The sequence below is a fragment of the Harpia harpyja genome, chromosome 5, assembly GCF_026419915.1.
Source record: "Harpia harpyja isolate bHarHar1 chromosome 5, bHarHar1 primary haplotype, whole genome shotgun sequence".
NCBI classification, from domain to species: domain Eukaryota; kingdom Metazoa; phylum Chordata; class Aves; order Accipitriformes; family Accipitridae; genus Harpia; species Harpia harpyja.
This window is the reverse complement of record NC_068944.1, coordinates 15,368,123-15,381,941: the sequence shown is the minus strand read 5'-3', so window position 1 is coordinate 15,381,941 and position 13,819 is coordinate 15,368,123. Positions and strand designations below refer to the sequence as shown.

Sequence of the window (13,819 nt, the reverse complement as noted above, 5' to 3'; positions counted from 1 at the left end):
GATTGCTGTTAATCAGAGGTGGAAATACACATTTATCAAAACATCAGAAAATGGCTAGCCATTGCATCCCATTAAGTTTTAGAAAGACGATACTACATGAGATACGAGAGATGGGATATTATAAGAAATATGTGGGGAGCCCAAATATGTAACTATAAACTGTAAATACTGCTTTCTGCTTATTTTTCATCCTTTTGTATGCTTTTCCTGTCCTTTTTATGCATGATTTTATATATGTGATTCTTTGTGATGATTTTCTTTTGCAGGACTCTCTTTTTTTGTTTCTTTGTTTTTACACTTCTTTTATCCACTTGTAGCTTTTCCTACCCACTTACTTGTATAGTTGAAAGGAGTGACTTTTTATACATAACAAAATTTTACAAAAACTATTTTGAGGATTCTCAAGACCTTCTCAAGCTGCTACTTACCTGAACACAAACTACAATTGATTTTAGCTATCAGGCTAATGAGAAAACCTTACAGAGAGTTTTCCCACTGCTGGACGCACTAACACAAGGATATCATATCCACAATCAAAGTTGGAGTCAGAGATGCCAGGTGAATGCAGTGCGAGTTCTTTGATCCATAACAGAATTGCTGCTGTTTGCAATTGAGATAACAGGGAAGATCTGTCTACTTCACTTCTGCCTGGCTTATGTCAAAGAGGAAAAGTTAAAGCAAGTGGGAGGGAAGTCATGTTTCCTCTCTAAATTAAATACCACATGTAGAAAATCAGTGGAAGTTCAGTGAATGTTTTATACTTGTGGTGGGGGCTGTACATTTTCTGTAATTATTTTTTGATGTTATGTTATTATCGTACATCCAGTTTACCACCAAAGGCATTATTTGACTGCTTGTGTCTGTATACATGTCCAGTTAAAGTTTAGACCAGAAAAGTGGCCTTCAGCTAAGATCTTCAGTTCTTACTGTCAGCAACTGAGAAACAGAGCTTTTATTTTTGCCTTTTCTCATCCCTGGTGCTTTTGCCTGTCCCAGGCATTGCTGCTGTGGCAGGCTGCTCCCAAACTGGAGTTGACAACCTGCCAGTTTTCAGATTAGTGTTGATGAGTCCTTGGATATCATTAGCATATGTTAATTACTCATTAGTGTATGTACATAGCATGGTGAGTGTCTCCGGACAACCCTGTGTGCCCATAATATTTGCATATGACTTTCTGAAAATTCCCCTGTGGCCACAATGGTCAAAGCAGTAGCTCTCATACCTTGAAGATGGGAAGAGTGACATTGAAGGAAGACAGCAGTGCTTAAATCCCCATCATGATAAAATCATAGTGTACTGAAAGTTTCAGAGAGTGGCTGACCATAAATGCTTTCAGTGGCCAAAACCATTCTTGATGGTTCATTTAAAAGGGGAGGGGACGGGGGGGACACTTGAAATGCCTTATTTTGAATTAGTCAGAAAACTCAACATAGAGTGCTCAGGGTGTTCCCTTCATCATTTCTTTGCACTTCGTGCGTCCCACTTTTGAAATGAGAGAATGCAGCATTCGTTTTCCATAAACCGGGAAAACTGATGTTTTGAATACACATTATAATTAAGTGACTAATTTGCCTTTTGTTTCCTGGTTCTGTGGTTCTAAACCTGGCTCTGTATTAGTTCCTTAATAATTTTTAGTTCTATTGTCTTGATATTATTCATCCATCAAAAATGTTAATTGTATTAGTTCATTCCTGTTCAGCCCTCCAGAAATTTTCCCTCCTCTCCTTAAGTGGATATACTTTGATCAAAATGCAGGAAATACCTGTTTCTTATGCTTGCTGTCAAAATAGAAAGGAGAGCAATGACACAAACAGTGTATCTGTCGGCATCGTGGTAGGTGCAATGTGTTTCCAATAGCATTCAATACATAGATGAGAGGTTAATGAGGCATTATAGGACAAATACTCTTGTCGATTATGTCAAATGTGGTCCTATGTTAAATTCTTAATGTCATATTTGTCGATATGTGCAGATGCAAAACTGGTTTTTATTACGTCTTTTTAGTTTAACTTCTAGGTTGAGCATGATCAATTATTCCAAATATTGTTGGCACCTCTACAGTCGTGTCCAGTGTCATAGCTTCTAAGCACCCCAAGTTCCTCAAAGATGAAGTAAAATGAACAAATATACCTATGCAAATTCGTTCCTTGGCTGTTACTATGCTGGCATCTGTTAACTGGCAGATGCCTCCTTCTTACAAAACTCGTTACTTCCTGAGAGAGGATCGAGTAAGTTCAGAATTGTGTCACATTGTGTTTGGAATTAATTCAGACTCTAGCAAGTATCATCTGAGAGGATTTCCATCCTCAACATGCTGGGCAAGGAGTAGTCCCGAACATAACAGTGACTTTAGGGCTCCAAAAGGGAAAAAAAGAAGAAAATAAAGATCCTGGGCCACTAAGTTTTATTGCTTCTGTTGTAGCAAGTAGTGATGCACTGCCACAGGGCTTCTGTATTATTACACTGTCATTTATTTTAACCAGTAATGGCCTTATTTGGGTTTTATATCTAACATTTTTGTATTTGTCAAAGTCAACAGTATTCACATAGATTAATGCTACTTCACCTGTGTTCTGCTACTAAAGACACTGGGAGGAACTGAGTAATATTGTTATGGGATGTGTTTGTCTATGTTGGGGAATAATAGCTCTTAACAAGGTGGCAGAGGTCCTGTAGCAAATATCTATATTTGAATATGATCCCAGCTTCCAGGACTTGGAACTTATATCCCTCCCATTCAAAAGTGAGATGAAAAACAATAGGCAAGCCATGATGAGTGAAAAGGTTTAATCAAAATAATGTAGCTGTTTGTAGTCTTTGGAATCTCTTTATTTTCCTCAGACCAGTGTTTTTCATTGGTCTGTTTGTTGTACAGCCAACCGTAAGTGCTGCTTCTGTGCTAAAATGATAATAGTAATATATGAGTTATTGGTTTATCTTTCACAGAGCTGGTAAGAATAGATACTCATCCAAGACACTGTTAAATAGTATTTCAGCATTATCAACAAGAGCTGAGCTTTACAAACTAGCAGAACTAATTATCTAACAACATTTCCATGTTTGTTCTATTACTTAAACTGTCAAAAATGTAAATGTCTTGTGTATTTAAGAGCATGTCAACAATTGGCTTTGTTATCCTCTCTTTGTTTTTAATAAACGGGGGGGGCCACTAAAGAAAACGTTAAGGGGTCAGAAGTCTCCGTAAAGTAGGTTGGTTTGCATATACATATGCATTAATTACCTACGCTGATTTCTTAAATAATATGAACTGAATACTGATACAAGAGGGTAATTTGCACGTGCAACCTAGCATCCTTCTTACTTAGAGGTGATAAAGCACAAACAGCACAGTTCAATCTTCCCCATCAAAATGTCTAGGTCACGTTTTATGAAACTATAAGTAGGAAGAGACAAAAACTGTAGTTATAGTCATAGTAAAGTATTTGGGATTCAACTTCTTAGACTCCAGAATATCGCTTCTCTTATTGGCTATAGCGTAGTTTCTAGGGTCTAGGAAATAGAAAACAGAGCCTCTGCACAGCATGTTTACCATTATGTATGGATATATTTCATAATTACATGTCAATCTCCACATTCTACCTTTTATGCCTGACTTTATTGAAGTCAGCTTTTTCTGCTTTTTATACTGTAACTAGCATTAAGAATGATTTACTGTTTTTAACTCTTCAGCATTAGTTACATTTATTCTATCAAAGTAATTAATATAAATTAGAACATTTATTGAGAATGGATGCGACAACTTGGTAGCAGCCAAATAAAAGTGGTCTGAAACAAGTCCCAGACAGAATCTTCCTTCTTATCAAAACTGAACCTTGGGGAAAAAAACTAAAATACATTTTCTCTGCTGTGTCTTATGATGGACAGGGATAAACCCTGTGGAAGTAAATTAGAAAAATACAGTGCTAGTGGACAATCATTGATATAGTCCAGAGAAGGACACAGTCTGCTTTCTGCACTTCCATTAAGCAAAAAGTGGAAAGCATCTGACATGCAGGAATGGGTTAGTGTCCCCGATATGCCCCACTAGTCTAAATGTGCTATCACAGAGGGCAGTGCAGAGACAGCGACTGTAGAGGCAGCACAGGCAATGAGAAGAAAAAATATCCCAAGAGGCATAATTACCACTAGTGTAGTGTACAGAAATCTCTCCCATCTGACAAAACAAATAAAAACATGCTTTCATGAGAAAATTTTTGTTTATATTATATTATACCACTTAAATGGTCATTTGGTTTAGGCAGAAAAAGAAATAATCTTGTCATGAAAAAACACTGTTCACACAAAAAGTCTCCCTTTTATAGGGAAGATTTGTAGGGTAACGCATCTCTGTTCAGAAAGACTAGCAGTGTATTCATCAGACTAGCACATGAGATTGTTGTTACCATGACTGCATATAATGTCTTAAAAAGATGTGCAACTTGGAAAGTATTAAGGTCCTCTAGGAAATACTGGAGAAGGACTGCTGGATTCCTCTGAGCGATGGAATCCCAGCTACCTGGGAAGAAATCATCATCACTCATTTCCACTCCATCTCTGAACATTTTCCTTCTCAGAATTGCAAAATGTTGCCATAAATGGTCTTAGTAGGAAACCTGCTTTGATAGCATGAGGGATCCTTTAGTTCTTTTAGTTGAAAACGCTGAGGATGACTCAAGCAATACAAGAGCTGATCTTGAACACATCTTCAGGGCTAAGCTCCATGATCAAGTTACTGAGCCATATGAGAGGTGTGGTGATGCTCCATGTTCCCTGTATTAACTCAGGCCAAATTCAAGGTGATTCCACATGAAAGCAAGCTAATTTAAGATTAAACACTGCTATCTATATCTCATGAGCCTGTGCAAGAACAGTGGAAAGTTACCTACCCCAGCTGAAGTGCAATAACATGACAATATATGTTAAGGAGGAATGCCTATAGCCAGCAATCAGTAGATACCATGCATAATTACTTTTTTGTGGTGTATATGCTTGCCTGTAAATAACCATCATTAAGAGGGGGCAGGCAGATGCCTCATATATCAGATAATTTTTATTATTTGCTTCTCAGATCATAAAATTGCCAGGATACCTATTTGACACTCCAGATAAAATTCTGAAATGCTGATGGCAAAGCATGGCAATCTAACTCATTATTCACGTAGGGAATGAGTAACAGGCCACACTCAGAGTCTGTGCCTGGTTGTTCTGGATGTCTTAATTTCCCTTTCACAGTTTTTTCACAGGGCATTTTCCCTGCTTTCACCGACCTTGTCTCAACTTTAGGTCTTTCTAATGATGTCTGCTCTTGAAGTTCTATACCTGAATTAATTACACTTTGTGCATATTTCCCATTAATTGTCTTCTCTCTGCTTTACCCATAGACCTTTCCCAGGTCCCATATTTATCCTATTTCTGTAGTTATCTTTTTTCTTATTGATTCCCCCACCAAATGTATCCCCTTTTTGCCTGCTTTATTGTAAGTTAGGGTTCTTATCAACATTTTCTTATTTCTTCCTCTGTTTTTCTATCCTTTCAACGTAGAAGTTGACTTAGAATTTTATAAAAACACACATAGTTTATTTTTCAGCTTTTTTGGTAAGTAACCCTAGGTATAAAAGGAGCTTTTTATCTAAATATGCCCCTGCCACAAAGAGTTTATTTGCTTTCCTTGCTTTTTTTTTATTTTCTCAGAAAAGAACAACTTTGGGAGGAAGCAAGCTAGCGTGTGTTGAAGGCTGGAATGAGCAAAGAATCTGGACCCTCAGGGGAGCTTTGCATTCGTTTTATAGTGAGGTCTACTGGTTAGCTAGCCTGTCTTTAGTGTATGCTGTGCGTAACGTCCTTGCACACAAAGAACAAACAGCATTTCTGTCAAAATGGCTTAGCTCAAGTCGAGATAACAACAAACAAGGAAGGAACAAAAGTTAGATATCCACAAGAGAGAGAGTGTTTGTGTGTCTCCACTGATAATCTAATTAAATTGGAGGCAAAATGGCTAGTTTTTAGAAAATCAAAGCTGTAGTAACACAAGAAATAAGTGTCTCAGTTCAGAGTTAAATATTGCATACCAATTAGTTTTGTCCTGACTGACAGCCACAGCTTCAAGGCTTTAAAGAAAGGCTATCTTTTATTTCGTACTCGTCTTGTGACAGTAACAGGCCTGGTCCCATATGTGGCATCTGACCACCTTCTTCAGCATACAGGAAATAAGCACTAGCTATCTTCATTTCTGGGCCTTGAAGTGTCAGAGTAAACAGCTTCCCTGTTTAAAGGAAATCAATTTCCACCCATCAGGTGCAGACTATGCAACAGCAATTACATCCAGTTTGGTAACTGGTAACTTTTAGCACACCGATTGCTGGACAATACCTATTCATGATCTGTTCTCATTTAAAAATTTGAAGTCCATTTTTACTTAAAGAACTACAAATGCTAAACTAGGGCAGTAGTTATTTATTATTTATTAGTTATTAATAGCTATAGTTATTAACAGCTATAGTTATTAACAGTAATTAGTTATTAATAGTAACTGTTTTTATGATTTTTTTCAGTACCTATTTGAGGATGTTTGCCTTTTTTTTCATTATTTGTATGTAGTTTTAGGTACTTTCAAGTATATAAATGTCATTATTTCTTTAACGCTAAATTATTTGTGGATAAAAAGAAATCATTCAAATCCATTAAAAAATTAGATTTAGATATATGAAGAACTAAAAATTTTCCAGTCACAATTGTCATTTATCTTTCATTTTAAAACAAGGACTTACAGCAAATAACGTTTCTGAGCATCTCAGTTTTGAGACAGCCTTCATTATTGTGAAAACACATTTTACCCTTAACTGAAATAGTGAAATGCTGAGATGTCAAATTCTTGTCCTCTCATGCAGTTGTTGAATAATGCACTGTTAAACTTTTAAAATATCTCAACCATGACATGAGAGCATAAACCTCAATTTGGGAAGAAGTACCATTTGTAAATGGTGGTCAAGTCAAGTCAACAAAGTTTCCTTTTTGAAGTGAATTCTACAAGGTCAATATATAATATTGATTCTGCTCTAAAAGACTGAAGTTACTGTAGTGAGCAAAGGCAGTTGGAAACCATTGTGTGAATTTTGGAAATGTTGAAAAAATCTGCCAATGCTGGTGGGAAAATCTCTTTGGCTTCAACAGAAGCCCTACCTTTGAGTAAAAGCAAGAACTTTCACTGTTGACCTCTGAATCCAGTTTGTCCTGGGCCACAAGCTTAGCGCTCACTTTCTCTCTATTCCTTCCCTTGGCTCTTGAGCCAGATCTACTAACAACGAAGGTTGTGAAAAGCTGTGGCAGTATTTTAAGAAGTGAAAAATTTACGATGATTTGCAACACTGTTTATCTACTGGTTTCATTATCTAGCCCAGTTACATCATTCTGTGACAATACAGAAAAAAATGCACTTTCCTACTTCAGTCAAAGCACTTCATAAATTTTAATGCATTGAATCCTTAAATATCCTAAAGCATAGGTTAATGACATCCCTGTTTTAAAGTTGGAAAACACGGAAATAGACAAGCTAACATCAGCATTTTTCAAGCATCCGCAGACTGTTAAGTCTCTCATCAAAAAATTAAAGTATACAAAATCAGTGACTTTTTTTGACAGTGAAGGTCATACTGGGTTGCAGTGCATAACTGTGGCAGTATCAGGAAAAGAAGAGGCGCACACCTTTGTCCTGTCTTTTCTCTAAAGTCATTCTAGGACATATGAAAGTTATGAACGTGTTATTAAATTGGCAACTGAAAAAACATGTGTGCTTTGAACATAGACAAATGTGAATTTACTCACAGTTATTTCATTTTCACTCGTAATAAAGCAACATATTAGCAAGACTAAACCTGAAACTGTCGCCTTAAATGGACAGTTATCTGGCACCTAGAAGAGGCTGTAGAGAAAATAGTTTCTTTGTTCTGCTGACTGTGTTTTGACTGTAAATAGAAGTAAGTCAAGAAGTGTGCTTCACCTCATGGGCTTGTCCATTCCTGTTGGGCAGATAAGTAAAGATCCTCTGGGTTTTGGGCAAAACTCTTAAGCTTAGGAGAGCAGACTTACCCATTTCCCTGTCCCCATCTCCATCATGCTTAGGAGTGCTTCTCTTTTAGTTTTTGTTTCCTTGTTCTAGAAAGACTGAAACTAACCCTAAAACGTGCTGCTGATCTTGGTGTTGTAACTAGAATAGAATAGAACAGAAAATAGAGAAGACTAGGCTAGACTAGACTAGACTAGAATAGAAGGTCTAAACGCAGATTTTTCATCTGAGTAAAGCAATAACATCTTGAGGAGCTGAACAGGAAAACTTCACTATAGCAAATGGATTCATCTCCTTGGGAGACAGATTACTAACAACAAGTTTAGATGGGAGAAGGAAAGTTTTATACCAACAATTTTTGCTTTTACAGAGCTCAGACGTGCCAGGTACTGACTGCTTCATTCTTGGGGCATTTAAGTCCTGTTAAACTTCAAAGCGAGTTAGGGGAATTCAGCACTTGAAGAAATGATGCCCATAATTCTCCTCCACCTCCAGTTTTGAGCGGCTGTGTGCATGTCATCCATCGTTGGCCAGGGAAACCCACAGTCTGGACACGGGGAGGCTGCCATCAATGGCTCTCCGACGTTGGCGTGACATGTCCGCCACCGTCGCCTGTTGCGGTTGGGAAGCAGGTCCCCACGGCACTGTCGTGTGCGGTGGGAGAGGTGCCAGGGCAGTGCCGCAGCCCGCACCGCTGCCTCCACCCGGGGCTCACGCGGGCGGTACAGACCCTCGGCTGATGGACAGTGGTGGTGGTTAGGTTTTGCTCCGTCAAAACAAGCAGCTTAACTCCTGAATCTTAATCACACCCCGTTGCCTGCTTCTTTGTTTTTATCCCTGTAGGATTCTTCATCCTCTGAAACCAACAAAAATATCATATTTTGCTTCAGTTTCTGAAACCTCGTCATTTTTTCCAGACTTTCCATTTCACGCCGCTTGAATTTTATTAAGATCTCTTAACACCAAAGCAGAGTAGCAGCTATATGATGCCCTGAGGGAGCTGAAAGGCTGTTGCCATAATGTCGCAAAACTCTGGAGACATTTTATTTCTACCAGAAGCTCTTTGGAGGATTGTGGCTAAGGATATAAAATTTCTTAAATGTTTACAGCAGGGATCTTGATCTCCATTGGAATTTCATACAAAAGCTTTTTTTTTTTAATCTATTAGTTGGCACATCACATTAATACTGATGAAGCAATACCTGTCTACAAAATGGATTGCATTTTCTTTACGTCTTGGGATGGCAAAGACTATTTTTATTCCAGAATTATGGATAATATCCATATGGATAATATCGTGAATCATCTATTCTTAAGACGATGACTTTCTTTTCAACACCTCAAATGATAATTATTAAGTATTTTCACCAGGTATTTTCCAGAAGCACCTTTATCTTATCTGTTTCTGCCTCCAATACTTTCTGTTCTTCCCAAACACAGCCGTGCATAAGTTCTTTATAGGAGGCTCATGAAAGCATGTCTCCTTCAGTGAACAGGCAAAGATTTTGTAAGTGTTAATAAGGTTTTATTTTCACTGGTCAGCCTTGAAATCAAAAGCAACTGCAGAACTCTCAGTAGTCTCTTATATAGCACAATAGTCCTGTTCAGATGAGTTTTGAAATAAAATTGTGTAGGAAGCTGTATTCTAATTTGATAAAAGATAAGTCTCATAAAAAAAATATTCCATTTTCAAAAAGCTGTAATATAATAGTGTGTGTGTGCATGCATGTAATATAGCAGGAGACATATTTAAATGATTATTTAATTAAAACAATATAGATCTCTATGTTCATTTGATGGGGAAATATTTTGTAAAATTTTAAGGTGTGAATAATCATACAGAATCAGATGCAAACTAAAGATATTGGTATTTAAAAAGCTGTTAGAATGTTAGACTATTCGGGACACATTTTGCTAAAATGCTTTGTAATTCTGTATACCTCAGGCTTTCTGGGGCCTGCTGAAGGTGCTGGAATATTAAAAAATTAGATGTTCTTAAAAATAATGTAAACAACCAAAACATTAAAGGAATCTGGTGTTTTAAGACAAATCAAAATCTTTCTATTGTTGAGGGATGTTATGCATTAATAACTCAAGTCAACAATTTTCTATCATCACAGATAAGTGAAAATCTTTACAGAAAGTATCAGACCAAATAAAAAGGATTTTTTAATTCCATTTCTAAAATTGCAAGAAGTCTATAAAAATACAGAAGTGAGACACTGATAATATAATGGAACTACTAATATAAATATGTTGAATTGCACCACTGTTTAACACCATATATATCCTCAAAGTAAGGGTCACTCAATAAATGTAACATTGTTGTCTGCTCCCATTTTCTGTATTTCCCAGCCCTCTTTGTCATTGCATTTACCATGTACCACTCTTTTTCCTCAGAACAATGCGACAGCGATATCACAGATAAGGGTAACAGCAGTTGCTCTCTCAAAAGAAGAAATAAATTTTATTTCTGGTGGCTTTTTTCATTATTTAATCTTCTTATACTACATAAATACTGTTCCTATTGTCAAATAGACTGAATGGCTTTTGTAATTATCAAGATAGCTTTAGACACTGCCTCACATCAAGTACTAACAGTTATAATTTAACCCTCTTAATGCTGTCTTTCAGTACTGCTTCTTTGTAGCGATTAACCATAATAGCATTTTTAATTGGTCAAAGTTCTCTTAAAATGTCAACTTTTCAAAGTCATGATGTGCTATGTACTTCTGGCATCAATTGGTTAAGAGAATTATATTTAGCTCCCACTTACCAGTGCAGACATTTGAAACAATGCTGGAAATAGCTGACTGACTGTATTACCTCAAGTTTTTATTTTATGGTAAAACTTCTTTTTTCACTATCCAGATGATGATTAAAACTGAATTTAAAGGTTATGTTCATGAAGTTCTGCACATCTCTTGGAATATGTCTCTCTTCAATGATAAAAATAACTGCAGATGTTTGGAATTCCAGAGTTTAACTGCAAAAGTCGGCATTTTCTACTGCAAGGTGTGCACTTTTTATAATAGTTAGATAAAAATTACACAGTACTCATCTTTTTTCCTTCCGTTCTTCTTAAATCTAACTGCAGGATGTGTGACACAGGAGAAGGGCTGTTCACCTTTCAGACACGAGAAGGAGAAATGATATATCAGAAAGTCCATTCTGCAACACTGGCAATAGCAGAGCAACATGAAAGATTAATGATGGAGATGGAGCAGAAGGCAAGGGTAAGTTCCTTTCACCAAAATCTTTAAAGTTATAAAAATTGATAATGAACAAAAGAAGTATGGACTAATGCCAGTCCATGGTTCAGCTGCAATGATGGTATTAGCTGTGTGGCTAAAAGACAAACAGACTTCCGGATTTATGTATTTTCATGGTCAGGGATTTTCAGCGTGTACTATACAAAGATCTGTTGTTGGTGTCTTTTTCAAACAGTGGGTACCATTAAATGCAAAATCCATGGTTACCTTCTTGAAAAGTTCAAAAAGAGCTATTTTTTAATTTAAAGTTCAGAATTTCCAGTTTGCATAAGTTATCTTTAAGCGACTACTGGAGTTTTTTAAGACAGAAAGGAAAAAAAAGGGTTCCCTCTATACTTAGAAGTAGAGGTGGTCTTCAATGATCATTCTGGAAAGCTAACTTTCAGCTGTGGTTTGAAGCTACCTTTATGTCCACCAGAGAAGAAAGATACAGGGAGGCCAGGGAACCTGGTCTGCATGCTTTTCTTCTCAGATGACCACGATTCTCCACGTACCTTTGTCCCTAGAAAGAGACTTGAGGGTAATTGCACCATTTCCAGTGACTCCCTCATCCTTCCTTCCCTCAGCCACCATGTACGTGCCCACAGTCATGCAAGCGTGACTTACGTGATCCTCTCCCCCCACACTCCATCACTGTCAAAATATCTTGCTCACACTCCTAAGAGAAGGGCTCTTGCAAAGGGCAACTTAAGACCCCAGTGTTCAACTCCTTCTCCTAATTACTCCTCAGATAAGTCTTTCTTCCTTTATTTACTGAAAAAGAAACTTGAAAAAGACTTAGACTTCCGTGTCAAAAGTCTCCTATGTTGAATGCTCCCCTCAGACTCTGGATGTCTCTAACATCTGAGATGGGAAGCCATAAAAAGTGACTTTTTGGTGGTTTATCATGAAAGGTAGATGAGCTTTTCGATAAAACTAGACAAAGTAGGAGCATTTGCATAATAGTTGAGATGCACGAACTTTAGACAGAAAAAAGCAGGAAGAGGAGAGTTCACAATCAAGATTAAAATAAGATTAGGGACACAGGAGCAACTGCTGAAAAGTCCAAGACAAGATGATAGAGTAAATGGAAGAGCATCTGAAGTAGTAGAATTGATTGCAAAAAAACCTACATTCTGGTGGGCAGAAAGTGATTGAATAATAGTCCAAAACCAGGAAAAAGCATCATTATAAGTATGTTTGCTCTTAAAGTGTCTACACCTGTAAGAGAAATAAGAGCATTTTCATGCTGTCATAATAAGTGCTTAGACCAGGATCATACAGGATTTTCCTTTCGTGGAACCACCACTTTCAGGTCTTCTACCTAGCAAGTAGCAGCTTTGCTGCTTAGCAAAGCCGTTTCCATTCTGCCATCAGATGACTTCCTTGAAACCTCGTTTATGAAGGCTGTGGCCATACTGTACGTAATACCAAACTGAGAGCAGGCTGAGAAATAGAAATGACTCGTCAGCCAAGCAGTGTATGATGTACTTGGCTCCTGGATGAGGCTACCCTGTGATCTGCAGAGGGAGGTCGGTAGAGACCTGCTGTAGGCTGCTGTAGGCTGCCGAGAAGCTGTGGGCTGTGTAAAAGAGGCTGAAAAGTCTGTTGATTTTATACTTCAACTAGTAAGGTAATGTTGGTTTCATTTTGGAAGCTCGGCTGCTCCTGAGTGATGGGGTGCTGAACATTTAAGGGGTCGTCTGTGTCACCTGCAGCATTTGAGTTGCATTCATATTAGAAACAAAATCTGAAGGTATTAAGTAGACTAAGTATATATTATTTTCCTTTTATCAAGTATAATTGCTTCTCCGATATCTAAATCCCAGTTTCACCAAATGCCTATGTATATTTTTCACATAAGATCTGAAATTGAAATACAAGCAAGAGTATATTTTTAAATAGGGGATCTAGAGGCCATAAATGTCTTTTAGGTCTTCATAAAGCTTGACCTTTGATCCTCTGTATCTATACTCTATATTTGGGGTTTTTTTCTCTTTTCTGACCCTTTCTGTAATGAACAGGTCATGTTTAATATTACAGAATTAAATCTTCTTTCTTTTGTAAAGGTGAAAATGAAAGACATTTTTAAAAGTAAAGGAAGCTTAATGGTATATCCGTTATTATACAAATCAGGAAAAGGGAAGAAACGTAACAGTAATTCCATCTTTACTTCTTCCTTCCAATCATTAGAAGGTATCTATTGGAAAGGACTCTTGAATATTTGTGTGTTCTGTCCTACATGTTAACATATTTTAAGTATTTAATACACTGAAGTTTCATTTACATTTTTCCAGGTTAGAATAGGTTGTAATCCAATATTATAAAAAGTGAATACAGTTTATAAAGGAAATAAATGTGCATTTTTTACCAAAGCAACCTTGATGAAGTATATAGATTACAGTTAGTTCTCATAATGAATATACAAAGTGCATCACCTTACTGATAAAAAAAAGCAAAAAGACTCAAAACACACCAACAGAAAAAAAATTCTGGCAGAAGAGA

At 37.1% G+C, this 13,819-nt stretch overlaps 1 protein-coding gene across 2 annotated transcripts in view; it reads left to right on the top strand.

Moving 5' to 3' along the window:
- DOK6 (docking protein 6) overlaps positions 1–13,819 on the top strand; it is a 262,055-nt gene that overhangs the window by 181,391 nt on the left and 66,845 nt on the right. For both annotated transcript variants that reach the window (XM_052787234.1, XM_052787235.1), the window contains exon 6: positions 11,161–11,299. In XM_052787234.1, coding sequence (XP_052643194.1) covers positions 11,161–11,299 — 139 coding nt within the window. The remainder of the gene's footprint in view (positions 1–11,160; positions 11,300–13,819) is intronic.